The sequence below is a fragment of the Arvicanthis niloticus genome, chromosome 1 (assembly GCF_011762505.2).
Source record: "Arvicanthis niloticus isolate mArvNil1 chromosome 1, mArvNil1.pat.X, whole genome shotgun sequence".
Classification (NCBI taxonomy): Eukaryota; Metazoa; Chordata; class Mammalia; order Rodentia; family Muridae; genus Arvicanthis; species Arvicanthis niloticus.
The window spans coordinates 86422098-86447822 of NC_047658.1; the positions used below are offsets into that span (position 1 = coordinate 86422098).

Below are 25725 nucleotides of genomic sequence, written 5' to 3' on the forward strand. Positions count from 1 at the left end.
CTACATTTCACATTTTGAGATTTAGGGATTCCCACCTGTGTAATTATTAATAATTCAAAAACCAAGATCAGTACAGGGACTGAGATGGAGAAGGAAAAGATTCTGGGAACCTTGCCATCTGGGGAGAATTCCATGTAGCCAAGACTAGAAGGAGAGGAGGATCTAAGGGGACCCACCCTAGAACCTGTCTCAGCAAATCCCTGTGCAGGAGCTAAGAATCTGGGCTGATCTCAGAATGACTGAGCTCTAGGAAAGCATTCAGGCCACGCCCATCAAGAAATAACCCACTGCAGTGACCACACAGTCCTCCCTTGCCTTATGTTCATGCCTGGTGGGTGTATGCTCTACATAGACTGGGAGTCATGGCTGAAACTTCTGTGCTACACAGTAACAGCCCAAACCCAGTACCTGATAAAAACATGATGCATTTCCTAAATAGCCAGAGTAGTGAGCCCTCAACAATAACCTTGTAGGCATTAAACAGGAGGCAAGTTACCAGAGGCAAAGTTAACAACTGAAGGTTGGGGGTATGGGGATGGGTCAGTTGTAAACTGCGTACAGTGCTGGCATGGGGATCAGGGTTTGGTGTCCATGTAATACTGAAGGTCACGGAGGGATTGTTCTTGTAGTCCCAGAGGATCCATGGGGCTCTCCAGCCAACCTGTCTCAAAATTCAAGGCAGTGATATCTAAGGACACCTGAGGTTGTCCTCTGACTTCCAGGGCATGTGCATCCTAAGGCACACAGAAGGTCTTTACAGAGGGGATGTGGTTCAGTGACAACAGTGTCGACTTGCGCATTCATGAAGCAAGCCCCGGGCACATTCCCAGCACCACAAAACATTATTAATAATAAATAATAATACATTTTAAAGAAGAGAATTCTTTCTAAAAGAATTTCTCCATTCAGGGCTGGCTTTCCTTATTTATTTGGGGACAGCATCTGACTTCTTGGGATTAATCTCTCTTATACAGAGTGCTATGCTCTGGGTCCAGCTAACTCCCTTTCAACAAAATGGTGCCAGGTAATGGATCAGGGTGAATCTGCCATCATTTTTAGTAAAATTTCCTTCAGCACTGTACCCTACAATGGACACTATGAACTTTTTTTTTTGAACTTAATTCCAGACTGCCATGAACTCTGTGTGTGTGTGTGTGTGTGTTGTGTGTGTGTGTGGTGTGTGTGTGTGTGTGTGTGTGTGTCTGTGTCTGTGTGTCCTGGCCTTCAGGTGCAATCCTGTGTTCCTCCTAGTGTCTGAGGGGCCAGAACCATGGCAGGGGCTTCGTGGGGTTTGTTGTAAATGACCCTGTCCAGTCACCAGTTCCCAACTGGCAGGTCTGTCTCGTATGTGAAGTGACCCTCTCTCTTTCTCATCTCTCTGCAGTGAGATGTAAAATGGAGGATGAGGAAGTGCCTGCTGCCTCGGTACCATATCCTTAGCTGATGTCAGTCACTCCGTGTGTGAGGAGATGCATCCAATCTGTACTTTCCCTAGTATGGTGTCTTTAACAAGCCTTAGTGTGGTGGATACAGAACCCTTTGCACACAAGGTAGGATTTGTTGCAGATAAGCTGAAGCAGTTTAGCTTCCTGCCTTACCCCAAATCTTCTCCACTGTGTCAAAAGCACCCTCTGAGCCGTCACTGTTGACATGCCTCGTGACCATGTCCTCTGACACCAGTTTTCCCGCTTTTGCCAAGATCTATATTTTAACTTTACCTCAGATTTCTGTGTTAGTTTTGCCTTGGTTTGGGGGTGCTGGGATAACAAATGGGGCAAGGCTCTAGCACTGAGCTGTTTCCAGCTTGATAAGAGACAGTTGTGAGCAAGGATTTCCATTGTTAAAGCCCCAGAGTATAATGGCGCATCCTATTAACTTAGTGTCCCATTGGTTCTGTGGCTGCGGCTCACCAGGGTTCTCCCAGTCAAAAGGCCCCAGACATGGCTGAAAGCCTCCTCAGTAGGATCTGACTGACAAGCTACCACGCATCTTAGGTAAATAGTAAAGCCTTTATTTTCTTGTTAAGAACAGCATTTTGAAAATAAAACCTATCTGCCCATGCTTAACAACCTTTAAAGTCTGTGATATTTTATATACAGCCCGGTACATACTGATTGTCTTGAAATTTCTCAAACAATTTTTTGTTTATAAGTATGCAAGTCAGCCAGGATAAGGGGAAGAGTGAGGGTACATTATAAAATACACATTAATACATTTAATAAATATATATTATCTATCAAAAACGAGCCATAGCTCTTTATGAATAAAGCACCTGCCAAAGGCTCTCATCAGTTCACATGGTCACTACATCCTTGGATGTGTAAATGCCAGTGCCCCCTTCTTCTTTGCCATTTGGCAGATTCAAAAGACAACCCCTCCCCTCTCCCCTGTCGGCATTTGTTCACTGGCCTTGACCTCATCTGTGTGGGGGTAGGGCAGACAACAACCAGATCTTAACTTTGGAAACAGCCCACACATTGGAGCCCTTCCCCTCTGCCATTGTCCCCACTACCTAGGGAACTAACTCCAGACCTCTGTGGAGTCTTCACTCAGGAGGGGACAGAGTGGTTGTTACAGTCTTAATATGGTATTACTACCTGGGCATGCCAAGTTGTGCTTGCAGTTTGGGGTTATTCATAGATGACTTTCTAGACCATTTTCCCCAACCAAGTCTTGGGTCTGTCAACTTTTAAACAGGTGCCATGGGGTTTTCTGTACTTCATTCAGCCTTGCTGTGTCAGAAGCTGGCTGCCACAGCCTCTGGGTGGAGTTGCCTCGTGGTCCTCTTCAGGTGAACTTGAACTCAGAATAGTAGTAGATGTGGCCCTAATTCTTTTGCTTCCACTTCCGCCCTCCATGTAAAAACATTCAGCCCACCCTGAATCTTAAAGCCAAGATAAAACAAAGCCCAGAAGTGCAATAACCTATCAGGATTGGAAAGAAAAAAAAGCAAAACTGAAAGACCTCACTAAGCGAGGAGGGTTCCTGTGGCTCAGCGTGGTGGTTCTGTTTTTACAGTGCAGAAATGCTGTTTTCTGCACAGCCACTTGCACGGTGCGGTGCTCACCTTATACGTGGACAACAAAGAGCTTAGAGAGAAAACCATCAATCATGTCAGCTTCTCCCTTCTGCAAGGGGGGATTTGCAGACCGAGTTACTGGTGACATCAGAAAGCTCCAAAGGACTCCAGAGAGCGGGGGTGGACAGCCACTTCCTGGCACAAGAATGCGGAGCGCTGACGTTTGTCACCGGACTGGCTATAGGTGCTCGGAGATTTCTTTGTAGAAGGCAGGGTAATGCATGCAACAGCCCCAGCCCCAGCCCCACGCAGCCCTACCGTTCTTTCCTTCCCACACCTCCTCAGGCCTCTAAGTTCTTAGCCCATCACTTGATGGTCCTTAAGCACAAAGGACTGATTCAAATTCTCTGGAAGCAAGCACATGCTCTGGATGGGGGTGAGGCATCTCAGGAGGTTGGGGAGGGGTGGCCTTTGGGTGCCATGCTTTCTGGTTTCCATGCATGGTGATGCACTAGCTGTAAGGAAAACTTGCAGGAGAGCCAAGCTCTGGCCAGATTGGCCTCACCTCCCTAAGGCTCTACAAGGATAGGCTAGGGCAGGGAGGGGACACAGCAGAGACTGGGGCCTTGAGAAAAATCAGATTTATTAAAACACTCAGCTCAGATGTACTGGCTTAAGAATAGGTCAGTCCCCACCACCACCCCCAAACACTAACCTTTTAAAAATTTGCTTTCATTAAAGGTTAAAGGCTTATGGGTAGTTTTTATAGAAAAAGCAATGTAGCGATTAGAGTGTATGCAGAGGCCACAACCCTTGTTTATACAGTCCATATGGTCAGGTTCAAACTCAGCATGGAAAGGTTGCTAGCAATTACGCTGGCCAAACAGTGCAGAGAACACAGGGCTTTTAATGGCAGGGATGCTGGAGATGCCTAGTGACAAAGGAATGACTTGCTCAGGACAGATGGAAGCCACGACAAATGACAGCTGTGAGGGGGGCCACTTCCATAGAAACATCGGGAAACCAGAATCAGAGCGTTCTCCATACCCTCCAAAAGCAGCCAGTCACCTTCATGGAGCTCAGTATAGCCTGGACTTCTACCCACATGAAGGGAAAATACCCCAGCAGTCACTGGCAGCTGGGCAACAGGATGCCATCTCTCCATCCTAGAGATCACCCCGGGGAGACCCGCCATAGGACATCATTACAAAAAGGCTGCTATGGTGCCTGCCTTTCAGCCTGCCTCCCCTGAAGCTTCGAGCCGGTGGCCCTATTTGAGCTTATGAAATGAACATGGGAATGAACTTGGGGGATGGGGTGGGGCAGGGTGGGGGAAAAGGCATGGAGGAGCACCTGCAAGAGGAAGGAGGAGGGATACTTTTATCACTCTGTAGAGGAGGTTGGGGTAGGTGGAGTGCTTGGTAGAGCAAGAGGTCCATAGAAGGAACAACGGTTGGTCACCTCTGTCTACATGTGATGGTCACTTCAAGGTCCAGAGTACCTTCTCTTCTTTGGCACATTCTATGGTTCCTCCGCTCCTACTAGCTACACAGCTCCCTGACCACCTGGTTGGGCCTTTAGAACCATAGCCACAACCTCCTAAAGTCTCCTGAACTGCATGGGCCACCAGGCAAGCAAAAGCCGGGGAGAATGATCCATGAGTCAACCTCAAGGGCACAGTTATCTCCAAAAGATCTCCCTGGAGACCAGCATTTGGTGAGGAGGGTGGGGGTGACAGGTTGGCTCCAGCCCCTCATATAATAAGCCAACATAGCCTGGCACACCAGCTGTGACTTCTTTTCTGTCCTGCCCCTGCTGGATGACTCAGTTTCCCAGCCACGCTTCTGAGTGAGTCTAAGACTATTGGCAGTTAGCTCTGATTTAGTTTGCAGGATGATTCCGTGTTTGCGTGTGTGGCAGGGGAGGGGAGGGCGGTCACTGTTAGCTTTCCAGTTCATCCATATGTCACATTTACATGAAATCCCCTTGGTGGGAATTCTCAGATTTCCTGGCTTCCAGGTGGCCTGTCTCTGTCATGGTTATTGATTTCACCCTCAAGAAAGACACAGCCAGGGAATAAAATCGGTAAGAAATATTCTTATTCTCTGGAACTTAAGGTCTTTCACCAATGGTGTCTTCCCGTGTGAGATGGCGGAGCAGTTGGGATCTGGAATAACATAAGGACAGGACTGAGAACTCTGCAAAGTCAATGTTAGGAACTGATGCATCAATCTCTCTCACTGCTGACTGTGGGGGGCTATGTCCTCCCAGAAATGTACTGGAGGTTCATGTCACCCACCTGAAGGGACATCCACGTCACTCAGAATCTCAGTACTCCTTGGGCAAACTAGGCGCGTGTCCTAACACTGAGCTTCACCCTGAGCCCCTAGCTAAGCATCACGTGGTCAGTCCTCTGTTTTCTTCCCTGCACTGGCCTTGAAGGAACCAAGAGGACTTACAAATGAAGGACAGGCTGTGTTTATTACGGCACATGGGCTGGCCCCTCTGGGGACCAGTGGTCACAGGTATAGTCAGGCCTTTCTTGGCCCCAGGACAAAGAAACAGTCCAGGAAGTGGTAGGAAGATTTAAGAACACAAATCTGTGTTTCTATTTGCCTTATAGCTTGTTCAAAGCAAAGTGAATCAATGCCTAGCAGAGCCTTCACAGAGCAGAAAAACCAAAATTCCCTTCCTTTCCTCCAGGGATCAAAGACCATCCCTGATGGTCTTATTTACCAAAAAACAAACAAACAAAAAAACACCCCCCCAAAAAACATCCCCCCCCCAAATAACAAAAAACCTCAGGTTGAGTTATGTATGGAATTGGCACAAAATAAAGAATGGAAATCAAATGTGCACATGTGAACTGGCTCATGCATTGTATCAGAAGCACAGAGCTGTGTCTGGAAGGAGATGTAGGAATGGGAGCCTCTTTAGATTTTGCTGGAATGAAACAAAGTCATTCCATCAGAGGCAAAAAGCAAAAGGTGACACTTTCTGCTGCAGGTCTGTTTGGCGACAGCTGCTCTGGTGTTTGAGGGACTCAACTTCAATATCTTAGGATGTCTCTTAGGGAATTGGGTTGGGGGTACCTGGTACCCGGCTTGGGGGGCCTGGATGGAGTAGGAACCAGGGGGCTTGAGCTAGGGTGGATGTCAGCAAGGCTGAGAGCATCCTCACAGAAAGCTTTTCTTAGAGTTACCTCCCTAAGAGAGTTGGGGCACTGTGCTCAAGGAAGAAAATTCATCAGGTGATGCCCCAAGTAGGTAGGCAACTGTAGATGGCTTTCTGAGTATGGGTGGGTTTTCCTTATGTGAAGAGGGGGACAGACCAAAATGGAAGGCATGCATGCATGGGGCTGCGGTGAGCAGCCCAGAGAAGCAGCCTCCAGGAGTACCCAGCTGAAGCTGCCCCATGTTGGACGCGCTCAGGCTTCCAGACGTCAGATTTTGATACTTACAGTCCCTCCATTGAGCACAACGGCCATCTCGGTCGGCTGATACACATTGCTTCTGAACGGTGCACTGGGCCGGCTTCCCAGGCTGCTGGGCTTCTGTCCCAGGCTGCTGGATCTTTGCTCCAAACTTCCATTGGAAAAGCCAACTGCTGATCGAAGAGCTGAGGAAGGAGTTCCCAGGATGACAACACCAGAGAGAGTGTGGGGGAGAGAAATAGAGGGAGGGGGAGGGGAACAGAAGGATAAAGGGGAAGGAGGGAGGAAGAGAGAGGGAGAAACAAGGGAAGGAGAGAATTTTGTTTTTCTGAAGCAACCAGCCCCGCCCCTCTGGGTACCTCTATCCACCCACCACAGTGACTCCTCCCCTTTGTCACAAGCCTGATTCAAAACAAAAGTCACAAAGGAGCTTTGTTCTCTGTCCTCTAGGAGACTGTTCCAGCTTCAGGAGGGTTGAGAACTTTCTGAAGTCCTGCTCTCCCCAAACAGCTACAGCCAGGCTGGGTGACAGTCACCTCTGGGCTGTCAGGTCTCTTTCGATGAGAGTCCTTTACCTCACTGTAAAACAGCACATATGTACGAGTCTGTATTCACCATATCAGTCAAAAGCCATCACTATTTCTGGATGCTGCAGAGCTGGAGACTGCTAAGTACATGTACAGGACAGTGACTGTCAACACTGGAAAATTACTCTCTTGTTTGGGTTATTCCCAAATAATAAGTAATAAAAGATCCGAAGCTCTGATGGCAAATTGGGTGAACACTACCTCTGATACCTCTGAAGGTAGGCACAGGTGTTCCTGAGTTACTGTCCTTTTAAAAGACAGGATCTACAGTAGCCCAGACTGGCCTTAGACTCCTGGTTCTCCTGTTGCCACATGCCAAATGTTGGGGTCCACATTGAGCTATCTAGTGTACTCTGTGTCGTGCTGTGTCTCTGTGTGTGCGCGCACATGCAGATGCAGAAGCCAAAGGGAGCTGCCGAGGCTGCCTGATGTGGATACTGGGAACTGAACTCGGATCCTCAGAAGAGCACCAACACTCTTAACTTTCCAGCCCCTACCTTGGTTGTAGACAGTGTCTCCCTGCCTAGGCTGGCTGACCAGGGAGTCCCAGGGATCCACCGATCTCCACCTCCCCAGCTCCAGAATTACAAGTGAGCACCACACACTGGTTCTGGGGATAAAACTCAACTCTTCCTGCTTGTACAGCAAGCACTTTACCGAGCCATCTCCCCAGCCCCAGGTTTCTGTACTTTTAAGAAATTAAGTTTCTTTTTAAATAAAGAAAAAAACAACTTGAAAAGACATGGAAAATTCAAGTATGTGTTTCTGAGTGACAGGAGCCAGCGGGTGCGGGCTTCTCACATCATGCCAAGCTAGAATCTGGAAAGTGAAGGCTGTTAGTGGTGGTCGGGTGCTGCATGGGGCAGGAGGGGTATTTCAGGATAATGAAACGGTCCTGTGTGATACTTCAAGGTGGATACAGGGCACACTGCTTTTGTCAAAACCCACCAAAAATGATGCAGTCAAATTAAAATATGGTCTTCGGCTCCGTGGCAGAGTACTTGCCTAGCATCCCTGAGGCCTTAGGCTCCACCTCAGCATCCCACCAAGCGAATGGAGATCTTAACTGTAAGATGGCATCTGCAGTTTCGCTGGAGGACATACTAATGTTGTTTGGCTAAAGAAAGGCTGTACCTGAAAGTCTTCCCTGAGGGAATACAGGGAGACAGCTTGGGAGCTGTACAACCTACTAGGATCAGTATGACCTTAGAGCTAGGTCCTGAGTAGATTGACATATAGAAGGTTAGCTTTCACGGCATCCCAGATGCTTTCAAGAGGTAAAGGTTAAGTTCTGTGGTCAAGGTCACACAGCTAGCAGAGTCCACACTGGAAGCCTGGCAGAAATAGGCTGCTCCTAACCACACCAGTTCCAGACGCTCCGCTGTTAACCATTACAGTTGGCTCTGTGGAAGCAAATTGTGTTAAATGACATTAGGGATAGGCTCATCATAGACTGGACCAAAGAAACGGCAAGATGGACACAGGAAACCTTTCATTCTTTGGTTATCTCCAAGACTGGAGCAGTTGCTTATGCTGGGTGAGGGCATGTCCCTGCCTGGGAAGCAGCAGAGGAGGCAGGGACAGGTATACCCTCTTCCCAGAAACCGAAGATCTCTTGCTACCCATGGTCCAGTCCTCAGGTCCCTTTCTGTTGCAGCCTATTTGTGGATCTCTGAGCATAGCTTTGGCATTCCAGCCCCCTCAGCATGGGCCCAGGGGTCAGCTTATGACAGGCTGACCAATCAGAGCATTCCATTTTAGAGAACACACGGGTTCGGGGATGACATTCAGAGCCAATCAGAATGGGATTTTCTCAAGCCTTCTGGATAGAATTTTTTCCAGAAAAATTTCTGGATATCTGGTATTCTGTGCAAGTGGGGACCATAACGCCTCCACCAAGAGATGAGAAGTCAAATCTACTCATCCCTTGAGTCTCTTGAATCTGTCCCTTCCTGAAGACTGCTACCTAGGGAGTTTGGAATTTTCACTTACTAGTTTGAATAATTTAGCATTCAAATTCATTTTTTTTAAAAAAAAAATAGTTATTAACCAATTTCAGAGGCCTTTGACTAATATCAGAGCTGACTCTACCCAATCCCCAGCAGAGGTGAAGGGCAGGGAGTATTATTCCTGAGTGGGTACTCATTGGTCAAATGCCAACTTTCTCTGGGGTAGGTCCTCTGCAAGTGAGGCCAAGTTAGCCATGCCTTCCCCAGGCTTCACTTAGGGTCTCTAGCATTAAACAAAAGTGGCTAAGAAGCCTTGGCCTTAATGAGATCTTAGAGCCCAGGATCCATAACAAAAGAGGGAACACATGTTCCTTCGAAAGGTGCATGCTTCGTATGCCTTGTTAGCACTTTGTAAGATGTGATCTGAAGTGTGACATCTCTGCGTGCATTTGAATCTCTTAACACTTACCTCATGCTCTTTTGATACTAAGGAGTACAGTCTGGCTAAGCGTATATATGCGGGGGTTCTCAATGACTGCAAGAAATATTAGGGGTGAGGCCACTGCAGCTTCATCGAGCCACAGTTCAGCCTGGAGATCACACCCTCCATCTCATGACACCTTAGGGGCCCTCTGGCAAGGGAAGAGAACTCCAGAAGCTGGCCGGAAGTTTCCAGTGCAGGAAGGACATGATCACAGTAGCTCGTGGGCACTAGCCACTCTAAAGATAAGGTCCCTCCTGGGGCCAGTTTCCTAAAATACAAACTGGCTAAAGGAGCATGAAAGGTGCCAACAGCTGCTCCTACTGTGGCAAAGGAGCGTGCCCAGATGGTCCTTGGCCAGTGAAGCAAGGGTTTCTAGAATAAAGGCCAGCCCAGCCCAGCCAGAATGTTCTCTGTGTGAGCTTTGTCTGAGGGCTGCCTGGTCTCAAGTGATTTTTGTGCGTATATATTTTTGATAGACTAAAAGATGCCAAAAAAAAGGAGAGGAAAAAGTGTTGATGGTAAGGGTTTCTAGGGATATAACTCAGTGACCCAGCATGCACTTGGTTCCAGGTTCCATCCTCAGCACTACAAGCAAGCAAACAAGAACATCTTGTCTTAAAAAAAAAATCTGACAATACCCAAGGTTGCTGAAGATTTAGGTAGGGACTTGCAATGTAACCACTCAGCCTAACTTTCTGGGGTGCTACCCAGCGTGACATGTCAAGATTTAAAATGCAGATTATTTAACTCATATCTAGGACATCTTTTGCAAGGAGCTAATGGACCACAAAGCAGAAAGATGAATGGATAAGAGTGCTCACTGTGGCACAGTTTGTCATGGTAACCCTGAGGCAAGCTGAACAGGCAGAGGAGGACCAGAAAAATAAATGCTGGTGCCTGATGGAAAATCCCACAGCATCCCCGGGGTACCACAGCTCTTCATCCCCTGACCCAGGAGAGGTCTCCGTCACTGATTTAATAAGCACATGGTGGGCCAGCACCTGGACCCAAGGTTTCACCCAGAGACACCTTAGGATCGCTTGGAGCGTTTATAAATTATACAGACCCTAGACTCAGACTTAATCAGTGGCCCTGGGCAGGGGCAGGGAAGATGCTGGTGTTTTTCTTAAGTGGTAGTCCAGGTAACTCTAATGGGGAGACAGGTGAAGCAGGACCACTCTGCCTTAGCTCTGTTTCCTTTTTTGTTTTGGAGACAGGATAGCACCTGGTCTCTTCACATCTGTTTTCTAACAGATCTCACAAGCTATTGTATGACTTAGGAGAGAGTAGCCAATAAATGCTCTGAGTGTCTTGCTGTTGTTATTTGTAGCTGCTTTCGGGAGTTGTGTGTCTTGCTGTGTGTCCCAGGATAGCTTTGAACCCACACTCCTCATGCCTCTTCTCTCTCCTGGGACTATAGGCATGCACTCTCACACACCCGCTTACCATTACTTTTAAAACACCGCTGCTTGGGTGTTTCTGACCTTGCCGTTTTACCACAAGGACAGCAAATCATTTCATTCGTGTGTGTGTGTGTGTGTGTGTGTGTGTGTGTGTGTGTGTGTGTCACAGGTACTATTAGAATCAGACAATAGTGCTAGACCAATCCCCCAGGAGACACACATGTACGCCAGTACACAACCACTTTTGTTTCCTCTACTTCCACGGTTCACGGGGAGTCCAGGGCCTCTCTGAGGCCCCTGGAGGAGCTGGCAAGGAGAAGTGGCTCTACTAGGACCCCAGGACCAGCCAAGCCCCTCCTCTGTCACCACAGCTCTTGAGGAAGCCTTTAGGCTCCCGATGGTGACCTCTAACTTGACTGTGCCTTCTCTCGTCCCCAGCAGGGTTGGCATTGAGTCCTTACCAACATCTCCTCAGACACAGGCATCTGGCCTGGAACTTTATGTAAGAAGAGAGCAATTTGGATTGCTGCCACGCTGGGACTTTCCCCTCTGTCCAGAGGCGGGCTTCTGGCAACCCTCCTGGCCAGGGGTCAGGGTACTGAGGAAGCTGACTACATCTAGGTATGACAGGGATACGGGTGGCTCTATAGAAAGTGAGGGCTCAGCATGCTTCCCTGCCTACGGGGGAGGAGCAGGCTCTACCCTGGGCTTCCACGCTCAACCCTGCAAAACTGTGTAAAAGGACCAGCTCCTACACACAGCTCACAGTTGCGCCTGGCAATGGGATGGGTGGATGTTGCTAAAGAGAAATGACGCTAACTTTCTGTCTGCCCCTGGCCATGTTCCAGCTGTATGTCCTCAGGAAAAGCCATTCTTTTGAGCCTTAGCTTATTACACTGATCGGTCATGAAGGGAGAATAATGGGCTAACTTCACAGGGTAACGTTGGGACTGATAAACTAGTACAGGCTGAGGGCAGAATAGCGCTGGCACTGAGTTAGTGCTCAACCTGTGACCGTGCCAGGTGGTCAGTGCCCATCCAGGACTGAGGTTCAGTATTCCTGATGGGGCCCCGAGGCATCTATGGGAAATTGAGAAAGGTCATTTCAGCTCAGGTGTGGGACCCAGCCAGCTCCCTTTAAGCAGTGTCCTAAGAGGCACCTGTCCAGCATCAACAGCAGGGCCTTAGAGGTGCTGGTGACCACATCCCCTCCACCTACTGTGACCTCACCCTTGAGCAGAAACAGGTAGTCTTGGCCACTCAGATGTCACCCCAACTGCTACCAAATTGGCTTTCTCCTCTGATCCCAGAGGAATTTGTGAACATTTAACCAAGTCATAGAGAGGCTGGTGATGGAAGAGGAGGCTCAGAGTGGACAGGAGCACTTCTGTCATGGTGAGCCGTTTGGGTCGATTCTGCATACATCCGCAGAGGGTCTCCGCAGGACTGGGTCTGGCTGTAGCAGAGACCAGCTTATAAATCCAACTATTTTTGACAACCTGCCTCTGTGCTCTCCTTGCAGGGACCACCACTCAAGTAAACCCCTACCTCTGAGTGTCTCACATTCCACTTTTAAGAGGAGACCCCAGTCAAGACCCACAAGCTCCATGCTCAGTGCCAGCAGGGTCTGGTCCCCATTATGTTACTTTCTGTAACGTATCTTTACATAGTATGCACTCCTTTTATTTTTAGTTTACAAGTGAGAAAAAAATGAGGCTTAGAGAGATCATGTAATCTACTCCAAAGCCACACAGCATGAAGTGGGAGAGGCAGGGTTTAAACCTGGACTTTGGGACTCAATTTGAACAATGCTGATGACTGAGGTAGAGGGCAGGAGCATCGTTTGTCATGGTGGCCTGCATACATCTACACATAGGGTAGGCTGCAAACTCAAATGCCTACAGGGAGCTAGGGACCTAATGTTGCGGGGTCAGCAGGGAGTGGTAAAGTGTGGCAAGCAGAAGTGTATTCCCAGGCACAGTATGAGGGAGGCAAGAGGCCTGGCCTTCAAGCGAGATCCAGAAAACTGCAGAGCCACATAGGCAGGCTTAGCATTGTTAGACCCAATTCATACTCTGTGTGTGTGTGTGTGTGTGTGTGTGTGTCTGTGTGTCTGTGTGTGTCTGTGTGTGTGTCTAGGCAAGAGGTCTACTTCAGATATTGTTTCTTAGAAACAATCCCTTGTTTTTTGAGAGCTTTAGGTCCGGGGCTCACAGATTAGGTTAGACTGGCTGGCCAGCAAGCCCTTGGGTCTGCCTCCACTCCTCAACACTGGGATTATAAGCACGCGGCACCACGCTTGGCTTTTCTCTGGATCCTAGAAAGTGAATTCAATCCTCTTGCTTGCATTTTACCTCTGACAGCATTTTGCCAATGAGCCATCTCCCCATCCCACCCTTTGGATTTCTACAACTCATCAGTTGGCCATTAGCATGAGGAAAAGGATCCATAAAATTATCTCTGAGCCAGTGTTAGCAAGGGGGCCATTCAGGATTGTGGAGTCTGTTGCTGGACCTTGGAGCATCTGGCCCTGCTGGGGAGGCTTTTCAGGGGCTGCCCCAGGCCAGACAGTGGTTGCTTTACCTGCGTTATGTTCATCCATTGAGAAGGCCTTGTTCTCCATGTAGGCCCGAGGCAGGTGCATTTCCTCCTCAAATGCTGTCTCCCGCATCCTGGGCTGTGACGTGTCGAAGTAGTTGGGTGGGTTTTCCTGCAGGGGTGGGACAAGTGTGTAGTGGATCTCCGGGATGGCATGGAAGATGACAAAGACCCATCCGCTGGCTGCCAGTGTAATGGCCAAGGTGGGATCGCTCCAGGCATCTCCATGTGTAATTAATGAGTTGCCGAAGAGGTACATGATCATCCAGATCACCCAGATGACCACAGAGAGGAAGGTAGTGATGAGGATGAAGGCTCCGTTCACCTTCCACCGCTTGAACTTGCCACACAGCGTGAAGAGGGACTGCGCCAGGGTGATGACCAGCAGCACCATGTCGTAGATGAGCGCCATCACAAAATCCATGGGTTCGTAGGCGCAGGCTGGCTTTGTGTCACGCAGCACAGTCAGCACCAGCCACTCAGTGGCAATGATGACCTGCACCAGCATCAGGCACAGTGCCAGGCTCACCAGCTGCCAGCTGGCCGGGCTTGTGCCCTGGCGCACCAGCCTCCGTACCCGCCACGCCTGGCTCAGCAGGCAGGAAAAGCAGAGTGCAAAGAGGACACCCCAGAGGAAGCGTCGGATGGAGCAGATTGTCTCGTCCATCCGAATGATGAAGGCAAAGGTCAGGCCAAAGAGGCCCAGGGTCCCCAACAGGAAGAGGAAATGGAGGCACACAGGCCGTTTTCTTTCCTTGTCCTTGATGAAGGGCAGCCTCACCAGGAGAATGAGCATCAGAAGCAGTGTGATCAGGGCCCCCGCCCCTGCCACTGCTTCTACCACGATGCCCCAGATGGCGTCCAGGTCGCACAGGGACACGTACTGAGGAAGAAGGTCCAGCCCACAGCCCCTGGACGTGCTGGCGTTCTCTGAAGCTACAGAGGCAATTACCAGGAGCAGGGGCAGAGGAAGCACTTGATGGGTTCTCATCTTTCTCTCTGACACCAGGAACGTTCTAGAAAATGAGGACAGTCAGGGAGAAAACTCAATCCGTAAGACCCCACTCTCCTGAGGACTTGCCTCTTTTCAAACCTGCCAGCCTGAATGGCTCCTCTGGCACTTGAGATAACAATATCCACTTTCTGCAGGCCCTGCGGACCCTTTCCCAGGCACTCCACTACCCACTTGAACCCTGGCCCAGATTAGTAACTATGAACCACCATCAGCAGTGGCTGGGGGAACCTATGGGAGGGAGACTCACCTTCTCTCTCTACTGCTTTGTAGTCTGTAAATCTGGCATCTTCCAAAGTAAGGGAATGAAGGAAATTTTAAAGAGACAACCACGAGACAGGTACTCAGCTGGGGCAATCCCTCATTCTCTCCTCCTTTAATCTTCAAAGGCTAAGGGAAATATTTACTGACCACTCTCTCTAGGCAAAAAAAAACTGGGCTCATCAGTCCTCATAATGCCCTATGAGGCAGCAGGTCCTATTGTGACTTTCATTTTCAGGTGACAAAGCAGGGTCTTTCAGGGTGTGACACTGGCCCCAGGTCACACAGCGGCACTCAGGAGTCATCCCTCTCAGCAGAGAGAGAAACCTCCCAGCATTAACACATGGTATACTCAGTGGTCCCAACTAAGTCTGCTACACCCATGGATTCAACCAAGATTGGATGAAGACTACTTGAGGAAAAGACTGTCTGTTCTGAACATAGGCAGACATGTTTGTGGTTGTTACCTAGACATTGCACAATAAGGACTGACACTGTATTGGGTGTTGTAAGTGATCTGAAGTCCACGGGGCGTTGGTATAGGTTATGTGTGAATGTACTGCCTTTGGCAGAAGAAGGGCCTGGAGCATCGGTTGGAGCCTGGCACCAAGGCTGTTGGTATCCAAGGGAATCCTGGAGCATTTCCTGTGGATCTACCTGTACATCCAGAAAGAATTTTCATCTCTGCCTCCCACAGGCATCTCATCTTCCTTTCCCAAAGATCTCTGAGGCTCCATTCTCTCCAACCCACCTTTTGTCCTTTCCCTGGGAGGCCTGGGAGTTTAAGTTGCCATAGATACTCTCATGTGCTCTAGAGGCTCAGTGACAGTGCTGACCCAGTCTCCTCGTCCCCTGCTAGAACACACCCCTGTTCTTATCATTTTTTCTACTTTTATAGTTGAACCTAGGATTTTATGCATGCTACATCCCTGACCCCTTTAAATTATTATTATTATTAATTATTTTAATTTTGAGATAGAGTTATACTACTTTACTCCAGCTGGCCTTGAACTCACCTTAGCCCAGACAGGCCTTGCACTGGTGACCTTCCTGCCTCGGCCTCTTTAGCAGCAGGACCTGGAGGCTAGTGTCACCAGGCCTGGCTGGCCCTGCAAAGATGCCCATCCCCCGAGTCCCACACCAGAGCCAACAGCTCAGAGTCTGCCAAGGTCAGCTCAGCAGCTCCCACTGGTCGGTGGGCGGGGTCTTGTGGGCGGAGCTCTAATCAAGTCTGCCATTTTTGGTCTACTTTGTTTTTTTTCTCCTTCCCTTTCTCCTCTCCTCCCTTCTTGTCCTTGTCTGCTGTCCCAGGCAGAGACAATATCTTTTACTCATCAGCCCACCCAGCTTTCCAATCTTGTCACATCTGGCAGCTGAAACTATCTTTTTTTTTGAGGGGTTGGGGTGTCCTATGCATAGTGGGAGGCATATCTACGACCCTGCTTCTGTACACCATCAAATTTCTCCTGGGTGAGGGGCACAAATCCACCCACAAAGGATTGCTGGCAAAGACCAGTATTAGTACACAGCACCTGGTGTGCGGCAGGCACTTAGGAATTCCCCACCGAACAAGAGACTCTTGCATCCAGACAGCCCTTTAGCCCACCGACACCAGTTCCTTGCTTTTGAAAGGGACCAGACCCTTCAAGAAGCCACAGACTGCACAGCTGTGCCCCATGCTCATTATTAGTCATATTAAGCTAGTTTGGGGTCTTAACTCCACCTATGTGTAGTTCAGTAACCAGCCACCCTCCCCAAAGCACAGCACCAGGCCTCCCTAGGGCTTCAAATGCAGTATCGACCACCCCTCCTTCCTCCTCTCCTTTACAGAGATCCCTTGTGCATCTCAGATCCTGACTCGACCTCCAGGCCATCGACTGTATAAATTATTGATGTGTAGAAGATGGCTGGCGGTGTGGGGTGGTCCGCTATGCTCACAGAGAAAGGGCATGCTACAAACAGAAGGTACCTGGGAAGAGGAGCTCCTTAAACAAGACCCTCAAGGGGTGGGGATGCACCTTGGATATTGACTGTTGGCTCATAGTCTAGTCATAACAGTGCCATAGAGTCTCCATCAGGGACACCCTGTACAGTCATTTGTTTAAGTCACTGTGTCCTGTGCATTGATCACTTAAACCCCATCACAGTAAAATACTTCTCTCGATGTTTCCAAACTGTACTGGAGGTTGGCTACTGGGTAAAGGTACTTGCTGCCAAGCCTGACTACCTGAGTTAGATCCCTGAGACTCACACAGTAGAAAGAAAAGAACCAACACCCGTAAGTTCTGTGTGTGTGTTGCACATGCACACACCCAAGGAACATGGCTGCAGTGGTGCCCTTTGGAGAGACATCATTCTGAACAGAACCACTTGTCAGGGCTGGGAAACATGCTAGGAAACAAAATTTAAGAACTTGATGAGACAGAACAAGCTGCCATTGGTCCACAGCAAGGCGGAGGGGCTCCTGGTGAGTCTCCCTTTGAAGAGTCATCAGTGGTAAGCTACATTAAGAGAGTTCTCAGCCACACACTCCAGTCTAGTTTGTACCCAATTCCAACTTCCTGGTGGTGAGGAAATGATGTTTGGGAAGATGCTTCTAGAACCTGGATCTCTCACCTGTGCATCCTTTGACTGGTGGATCTCAGCCAGAGGCAATTCTGGATGTCACAACTGGAGAGGGGACAATGAGCATCTGTTGAATAAAGACTAGCCTACAATGAGACTAGCAGTCACCACCCAACAGAGTGACATACCCCAGTAAGTCCATGGGACCAAGGCTGAGAAAGGCTGGTCTTAGGCATCAATAGGAACTAGTGAGAGATACCAGGAAACCCACCCAATCTTGGTTGGGCCTGGACCTTGCCATCCTTCCTTGCAAGAATTTGGCTTTCTTTTAGCTGTGTCTAGCCACGTTTCCCACTGAAGCTCCTCCTCCAGTGGCTCGGCTGTAAACTGCAACTTAGTTTCCTCAGCTCCTCTCTCTCACTGCCTGCTTCATCTGTCCACCCCAACCTGAAATGAGCGGCACCAAGACAACACACACTTCCGAAACTGTGCAGCGTCCTCGCAGGCTGAGTTTTAATTTCCTTTCTGATACAGGAAATGGACCCTCACATACTTCCCGTTTCCATGGCCACAGGTAAAGAAAGCCTCTTTCTCCTTCCATGGCATCTATGGGTTTTGATGCAGCACCTGATTCTCTGATTTCTGAAACTAGCTTCCAATTTCCCTTTGGAGAGTTATTTGCCGCCCTCGCTCCCAGCTGGGGGTCTGGTATGAGTTAAGTGGGAAATCCTTAGCTGGTAGAGCCGTTGTAAAGACTAAGGGGGCTTTAGAAGGTGGGGCTTGATGGGTGGAAGTAGGTCACTTCTGATAGTTAATGGCCTGGCTTTTAAATGCAGCAGCAGAGTCCTGGGCTGTGGCCATGTGAAGAGCTGATGCCATACACTGCCACCACCATGCCAAACCGCCACGACGACATCTCAAAAACCATGAACCAAAACGTCTCTTTCATTTTGTTCTTTTTGTTTTGATCAGTTATTTCATGTGTCAAGAAATGTCGCTGTGATGGGTAATCTCAGCTTGCTAAGCTCTAGACTCACCTAGGAGACAAGTCCTGGATATGACCATGAATTGATTATTTGGATTAGGTTAACTGAGCTGGATATACCCACACTAAAAGTAGACCGCGCTGTTCACTGGGCTGGGGTCCTAGACTGCGTAAGGAGACTGTGGGCTGAGCACTACTGCTCATCTCTCCCTGCCTCCTGATTGTGGATTCAACGAGACCAGCTGCCTCAAGACCCTACAGCCTGGACCCCTCTGTCCCGATCAATTATACCTTCCAACTATGACCTGAGATAAACATTTTCTCTTAAGTTCTTCTGTCAGGATCTATTCTTAACAGTAACAAGAAAAGTAAGTAGAACTGTAGCTAATGAGGCATCCGGGTCAGGCTTGGCCGGTCTGGACATTGTCCTACTCTTTGGCTGAAGTGATTGGTTCACAAATAGGCACATAGCCTGAAACAGACCTGTGAGTTAGCAGGAGGATTTGACCTGTTTGAGAGTAAGATTGACTGGGAGGCAACAGTCCGGGGATGGATCTGAGTTCTAATCTATTAAAAAGCAGCTGGACTCACCAGTATCCAAATGAACTACATTGTTTGAATGAAACCAGTTTGAGCTGGGTTTCTGTCACTTGCCAACAAGTTCTCAAAAACCTAGAGTAATGGCCTCTTTCTTCCCCATATCTAGGCAGATAGATAAAACCAGGCATGGTCAGACACCACAGGAGAGGGCTCAGTTGTCTTAAGTTGGTCACTATTGGTCTGTAAGGATGATTGTGGGGTGTGACCACCCAGCTCCGCAGAACTATGTATGGGGTGGGGAGGGTTACACTGAAGCCAAGGCCACTCACTCACCTAGGGTTTCTAGGGGGTCCTATTTCTGACACATTGACAACTATAGTAACTGATTCCCAGGCTCCAGACACACATAGTAACATCTAAGAATCTGCCTAAGGAAACAAGATATGGTGGTACAGACCTGTCATCCTGGTATTTAGGAGGTTAGAGAGAGAGGATCATAGCAAGCCCGGGCTACATGGTAACTTCTAGTCCAGCCTGAGCTACCAGCATTGAGAAACCTTAACTCAAAAGCCAAAGAAACAGAGAGAATCTACAGAACAATCCTAGAGGCAAGTTCTGAGGCTGTCTCATTTCGCAGAGATAGTGCAGCGCAGACCGGGAAGAGGAGCTGTCTGACCAAGGTCACATGCCGCCAGGAAAGCAGAGCCTGAGGCAAACAAGTGTCTTATTGTTGCTGGGCTTTTTCTAGACCAGAACTTGTAGAAGAGTCACTGGTGACTTTTGCTGGATGATTGCTCTGCAAGAGGCCTCCCTGCCCCCACTACATATTACGCCAGTACTTTCGATCCCTGAGTCTGTAGTATGGCTCATGATTGTGGTGTGTGTGTGTGTGTGTGTGTGTGTGTGTGTGTGTGTGTACTGTTGTCCTCAACAAGCAGACACCTCTGGCCAGAGGTTGACTTTGGATGACTTCCTTTATGACTGGCCACAGTTTTTGAGATGGGGCCTCTCATTGAACCTGGATCTCAGAGTCCATTCCTCTAGACTGCCAGTAAGCCTCTGTGTGTCTCTGACCCCCAGCGCTGGGGTTAGAGATGTGGATGGCCACAGGGATCTCGAACTCTGGTCCCCTTGCTTGCATTTTACATCCAGTTCAGTTTTCCCGTCTTCACCTTTTGGTGTGTTCCTCTCTACCCACCAGCAGCCCAGGCCCTCATCCGTTTGGCTCTGGCCCTCAGCTGCTGAAAGAATGAAACTCATCTTACAGGCTTCCACTCTCTTGTGGCCTCTAAAGGTGCATGCCGGTGTGCATCATTTCCTTCTGTAAACGAGGAAAGAAGGCTCTGAGGGGCTCACCTCAGGGTACGACTCCCCCAAGCCCACAGGCCACACTCAGGCACAGACATCTGTCCGTCTGTCCTTCTGTCTGTCTGAATGAGGATATGTAGAGCAGGAGCCCCAAGCAGCCCTTACCCCTTCTACCCAAAATGCCCCTCGTCAGGTAACCCCCTCCTTTCAACCAGCCACCTGGTGCCTCCCACCTCCAAGAGCACTATGTGGAACAATACCAGATTAGAGGTTCCAAGGCAGCCTCCAGGCAGGGCTGCCTGGGATGGATGAATACATGGCAACAAACCATGGGGTGAGGGCAGCGGCTCCTCAAACAGAGTAAAGAATAAACGGGAATGAATGCACAAGCGAAGACTCACATGCTAATTACCTCTGCTGCCAGCCAGGCACTCAGAACCGTGTGACTCACTCGGATGTTCTTAAATATACTTCGAAACACACCCACCTTCCACACACATCATACACACATCAAACTCCTCTCTCTCATACACACATTCCCCCAACCTACACCCCCCCTCCCCCCCCTCCTGCGCCACAGACTATCTACAGAGGAGCCAGAAGCCCCCAGCAGGTGGAGAAACAGTTTCCTCCACCACTCGGAATGCTGGCTCCACGGAGTCCGTGGAGGACACAGTAGGACCTTATTTGTGTGGACTGGGCAAACACTGCTTTTCCTAGCCTGAGTCTCTCCAAGCATTTCAGAGTCGGATCCCCCAGTTTTAGATCCTACCCTGGAGCTGGGGAGTGGTCCAGCATGCACACTGTCCGGCAGGTGCTGGGTCCTAATCCCAGCCCATAGCACTTGCTAGCATGCTCCAACTCTGAGCTGCTGACCTAACCTTTCTAGCTCCAGTTTCTCCAGTGACAAAGTGAGAGTATGAACAGCACCCACGTCACAGGATTGTGGTGAGGATGGAGGTGACTATCGGAAGTGAGATGGGGCATTCACCTGTAATCCTAGCGTTTGAGAAGCTAAGGCAGGAGGATCTCAAGTTTGAGCCCAGGCTGAAACAGGAGGTGGGGGCTGTGGAGTGGTCAAGTGGATAAAGTATTTGCCAGGTAAGTGTGAAGAACAGAGTTCAGATCCCTGGCACTCACCTAAAAGTTGGACTTCAGTGTTGGTTAGCCTGTCATCCCAGTGCTAGGAGGTGGAGATGGGTTACCTGGGGCAAGCTGCCTAGCTAGACTACCTGAATTAGCATGTTCAGGGTTTAGTAAGTGACCCTGCCTCAATATATAAAGTGACAAAAAAATCTATAGCATCCAGTGTCAACTTCTGGCCCTCTATATGTGCATACATCCCATTTGTACTTATAGCCATAAGCAAATATGCACACACACACACACACACACACACACACACACACACACACACACACACGGGGTAGGGCACTAGTTAATGTAAAGAAATGTAAAAGATTGGTAAAGGTTCCACTGTCTGCAGGGGTAAGTTCTCCTGACATGAATTTCCTAGGAGGGGCTGTTGCCATGGAGATGGAATCATGAGGGGCTCCCCCATCTGTTTATCTATCACTGGTTTCCAGCCTCTCCCATCATATGCCACAGACAACAGGTCCTTGAGGCACCGGGAAGGAGACAAGCCTTCCGATGGGAACAGGAGCCTCTAGTATGAGCCTCACTGTTAAGGTTGAACCCAGGCCAGTGACTCTGAAACCAGCCATGGCTAGCAGGCAGTCAGAGCCAAAGCTGCTGGAGACCACACACCCCGCCGGCCTTCTCCTGGGAGGTAGGATCCCCTCCCTCTGGTCCTACCATAAGGATGGAAAAACAAAATGTCCCAAATTGCTCTGAAACCCTTCTGACCGGGCTCAACCCTTGGCTACTAGCAGGGTTCCAAAGAGACCATTCTTTCTGCTATGCCAGGCAGGCAGAATCTGAACCAGAGTATAGGTGGGGGAAAAAAAAAAGACAAAATGAGCAGGTGGGGACTAGGAGGCAGAGTTTTCCCAGCCCCAGTACACTTCATGGTTCAGGACCCACCTGAACACCTGCCAGAGTTTACACTCTCTTCAGATGTCAGTCAGGCTCTCGACAGGAGTGCAGTCCAATAGAACTGTGTGACACGGGTGTTCCTTAAGCTCTCCGAACCTCAGCCCTTCCTCTGTAAGGTGGAGATGGCTGTGCCGCTAGCATGAAGCCTGTGTGGGAAACCCTTTGCACAGAGGAAGCAGGGGTGCTAGCTGGCTAAGGAGGCACTCAAGAGTCCCATTGTCCCGTTGGGACCGTGAAGGCAATGAGGGAAGCTGCCTGGCCAGAGGCTTCAGAGAATCTACAGACCAGGCTAGGAATACACTTTTCTCAGCTTCTGACCTCAGGGCCTTTCCACTGCACCCCAGTCCTGGCCCCATGTCTGGCAGAAGTCCAAGTTGGGGCTGGAAGCCAGTCTCTCTTGAACCCCAGCATTACACTCTGTCCAGTCTCACTCCCCTGGAACCCGGGTGTGTTTCCTGCTTGGCTAGTTTCAACCATTACAAGGTTTCCTGACATTAAATTCTTTCCCAGACTCAAAATGTCTCTGCCTCCCTCTGATATCTTTTCCAAGTTACAAAGTGTCATCATCTTCATTGCCTTGTGCTGACTAGACACTGGCCTCTTTGGGGCTCTCAACTTTACAGACCCTTTTAGGTTAGCAACTTAGTACAGCAAGAAGATCAGCTGTACGAGCCATGACTATGCAAAGCAGCTGCGGGCCTGTAAATAAAAGCAATCATTTAAATGCAAATTGCAGCCTAGGCTGCCTGAACCTCAGTCTAGGATTCTTCTCTTGGTGCAGTTCTGAGGCAAGAGCGTGACTAACTGGGAATCCCGGCAAGCTCAATGTTGAAACAGAGGTCTTGGACCCCCGGTGGGGGGCTCCCTCGGGTGGATAAGAACTGTCTAGAAGCAGGAGATAGATCTTTAAAAAACCCAAGCCGCTCCTTCAATTAGCTCACATGGCTCTCTGGGGTTTAAAGCAGTGCCCAAGGCTGGATCAGACTTCCTGCACCACAGCATCCCTGCAAGCAGAGAGAAGGGAGCTGCTGTCTGTCTGTCTCCTTGTGGAGGTCAATGAAGCTTTTACAATCACAACCTGGCGGCCTCCAGAACTCTCCAAGGGTTCAGTGGCCCCTAATGAAATGAATTCTACATATCTTTCCATGGCCTCAAAGATCAGGATCTGTCCAGTGCCTCCTGTCCCCTCTCTCCTATCCCCAAATCGGCCCACACACTCTGGATACAATGACCTTTGTGTCCCTTCCTCCAAGCTTATCCCATCTCCAACCTTCTCCAGCTTGGACGCCCCCCTCCCTCTCAAATCGCCCTCTCAGTGGAGGCCCCCTTCTCGCAGGGTCCACTCCAAAATGCCATTCCCCATAAGTCCTGGTCACTTTATTTTCCAGCCAGCTCTGTCCCAGCAGGTGTAGTACGAGAGATGGTATTTATTTGCTCCATTAGTTTCTTCATCTACTTCTCTGCACACTTCCGTGTTCTCCCCCACCCACCCCCCCCGCCCAAATCTGGACCTATTCATTCTATACAAGGTATTTCCTTAGCACTCGGTTATATGTCCTCCACATGTGTTGAAAACAAACAAACAACAAACAACCCAGTAAAAATTAGAATCTATCTTTATAAAGAAAGTCCTCTTCTTGGCTGCCTGGGCCCCAAACTTTAACTCCTTCCCATCTCATCTTCCCCTCTTCGGACTCAGCTGACCCTTTTCAGACTTAGAAGCGAAGGGATCAGGGAAACAATGTTCACAGCCCAGATAGAAAACTAGCCCGGAGGACGGTTTCCAACCAACAGATGCCAATTTGCATTCTATTTACATACTATTTGCATGCAGTTTAACTCCAAGTGTGGTTATTCCCAAAGCTCCGAGTGCCCACCGAAGAAACTTAGGAAATAACGTTCTCAAGTGCTGTGTCTGGGGGGTGTGCTTGGCCTCTCCTACATTCTCTTGTCTTTGTGGGGACCCCCGGAGCTTTCTGGACGCTGCTCAGGTGCCCCCACCCCGGCGCAGTCGGGCGGCCGATGCGGCGCGTGTGCTGGGGCCCCAGGCGGGGATGATGGTGCCCGCCACACTCCCGGGGCCTTTGTCCCTCTTCCAAAGAGCCGCCCCCTTGGCGAACAGAAGAAGAAGGGGGGAACTGGCTAGCTCTGGGTCTGACCGAGCAAGAACAGGGGGATGAGCCCTCTGTTCTGGGGGCGCCCTCTGGGGCAAGGTCGGTGGGCCGATCCAAAGCTGTTTAATCAGCTACCACCGGCCAAGGAGGGGTGCGGGATCCTTGTCTGTGCTCATCTCTCCCACAGGGTCCATGAAATGTGTGGGGTCCTTTCGGACTAAAAGCCCCAGTCCCCCAGAAAGAGGGGACGGTGCACTGGGTAGTCCTTATCCCTAGCCTTGCTGCTTCCCTCAGAGGCCCAAGTGCCCTCGCCTAGGATAGTAATTCTTCCCCTTCATTATAAGCAGCTGCCCATGGATTTCCAGTTCACTATTTGTCCCCCAGCTTCAGATTTCCTCCCTGTGGTGCCCACCCTCTCCCGCCTTTTTCCAAGAGTGCGTGGCCACTGCGGGCTGCAAGCTGGATCCCCTAGACCCTGCGGCAGGTGAGGTTTCAGGTCTCCAAAGGCCGGCCCTTGCCCCAGGCCATGTCTGCGTAGTTTCAGGACCAGAACCCTGGCTGCCCTCGCACCCCACCAAGCGCCAGGCCCCTGGAACCTGCCTAAGACGCCCCTCACAGGGGTCACTAGCCCAGGGCCGGATTCCCCTTTATTCCCAGCTGCTTGTAGCCTGTCGTCACCCTAGACTATACCCAGAGCCTTGGCTTCTCCCAGGTTCGGGGATCCCCCACCAGATAAAGATCCCAAACCCCTGCCCTTCGTCGGTCCTCTGCGTCTCCTCTCCCGCCGCACTGTGGCACCCCTCACTCGAACCCCACGGCTTCTCCTGCAGATGTACCCCAAGGAGGGAGAACAGAAAAAGCACTAGCCGGGATCCTCTCTGGATCTTCCCAAATCCACGGCGGGAAAAGTTTCTGGGGTCCCTGCGGCGCCCTCCTCGTGCCTGCGCTGGCTGGTACTCACCGACCCTCGCGTCCCCGCAGCGCCGACGCTCCTGTTGGCCCTGGGCCCAAGTCACATCTCTGCAGCGCGCCCGCGGCCCCCGCTCCGCGCACGCCCGCCAGCCGATCCCGCCTCACTGCATCGCCCTTCCGAGCTGCGGCCGCGCGAGGCGCCCCCTGGCCCGGCCCGCGCTGCAGCAGCCGCGGGCCCGCCCCTCCGATAGGCCCCGCCCCATCAAGCCCCGCCCCGGCCGGGTCTGCGGCTCTGCTTAACCCAGGACCAGCAGCTAACCGGCCACCCCAGGCGCCTGGCTTGTTCAGAGCGCTAAGACGCCTTTCTCATCCAAACCTCCGGTGTCCCAAATTCGAGGACATCTCCCTAATTAAGAGTCCAGACACGCAGTTGCTCAGATTGATCTGTTTGTAGAAACATCCTCAGCCACGTACGACGCAATATTTCCACGGAGGTCCTA

The 25725-nt window shown here is 50.1% G+C and overlaps 2 protein-coding genes across 11 annotated transcripts in view; one reads left to right on the forward strand and one right to left on the reverse strand.

Annotated features, from left to right (window-relative positions):
* Iqck (IQ motif containing K) overlaps window positions 1–2071 on the forward strand; it is a 127613-nt gene extending 125542 nt beyond the window's left edge. For 2 of the 4 annotated variants that reach the window (XM_076941714.1, XM_076941725.1), the window contains one exon: window positions 1385–1524. Coding sequence is in view for 2 of the 4 variants with exons in the window: in XM_034494109.2 (XP_034350000.1) it covers window positions 1385–1440 (56 nt within the window). In the remaining 2 variants the exon portion in view is untranslated. Of the gene's footprint in view, window positions 1–1384 lie in introns of all 4 variants that reach the window. The other 2 variants (XM_034494109.2, XM_076941718.1) reach the window with 2 other exon arrangements.
* Window positions 1991–25440, reverse strand: Gprc5b (G protein-coupled receptor class C group 5 member B). 7 transcript variants are annotated; one of them, XM_034494093.2, is made up of 5 exons: window positions 25275–25440; window positions 17363–17416; window positions 13459–14489; window positions 6480–6637; window positions 1991–5186 (listed from the first exon to the last, which is right to left on the reverse strand). In XM_034494093.2, exons 2-5 carry the CDS (start codon window positions 17368–17370, stop codon window positions 5142–5144), a joined length of 1242 nt encoding a protein of 413 aa, XP_034349984.1. In that variant the 5' UTR covers window positions 17371–17416; window positions 25275–25440; the 3' UTR covers window positions 1991–5141. The 7 variants fall into 7 exon arrangements, with proteins under 7 accessions (XP_034349984.1, XP_076797797.1, XP_076797799.1 ...); XM_076941682.1 differs by having other exon boundaries at window positions 1991–3214; window positions 25275–25413; XM_076941684.1 differs by lacking the exon at window positions 17363–17416 and having other exon boundaries at window positions 1991–3214.
* Between the last annotated feature and the right edge of the window lie 285 nt (window positions 25441–25725).

Excerpts from the sequence above, each read along its gene's own strand:
- Gprc5b (XM_076941682.1), bottom strand. Across the intron at positions 6,638-13,458 it reads AATGGATGAACATAACGCAG|CTCTTCGATCAGCAGTTGGC; the intron begins GTAAAGCAACCA and ends CTCCTTCCTCAG. Across the intron at positions 3,215-6,479 it reads TTGTGCTCAATGGAGGGACT|GAAGTGGCTGTCCACCCCCG; the intron begins GTAAGTATCAAA and ends TTCTTGTGCCAG.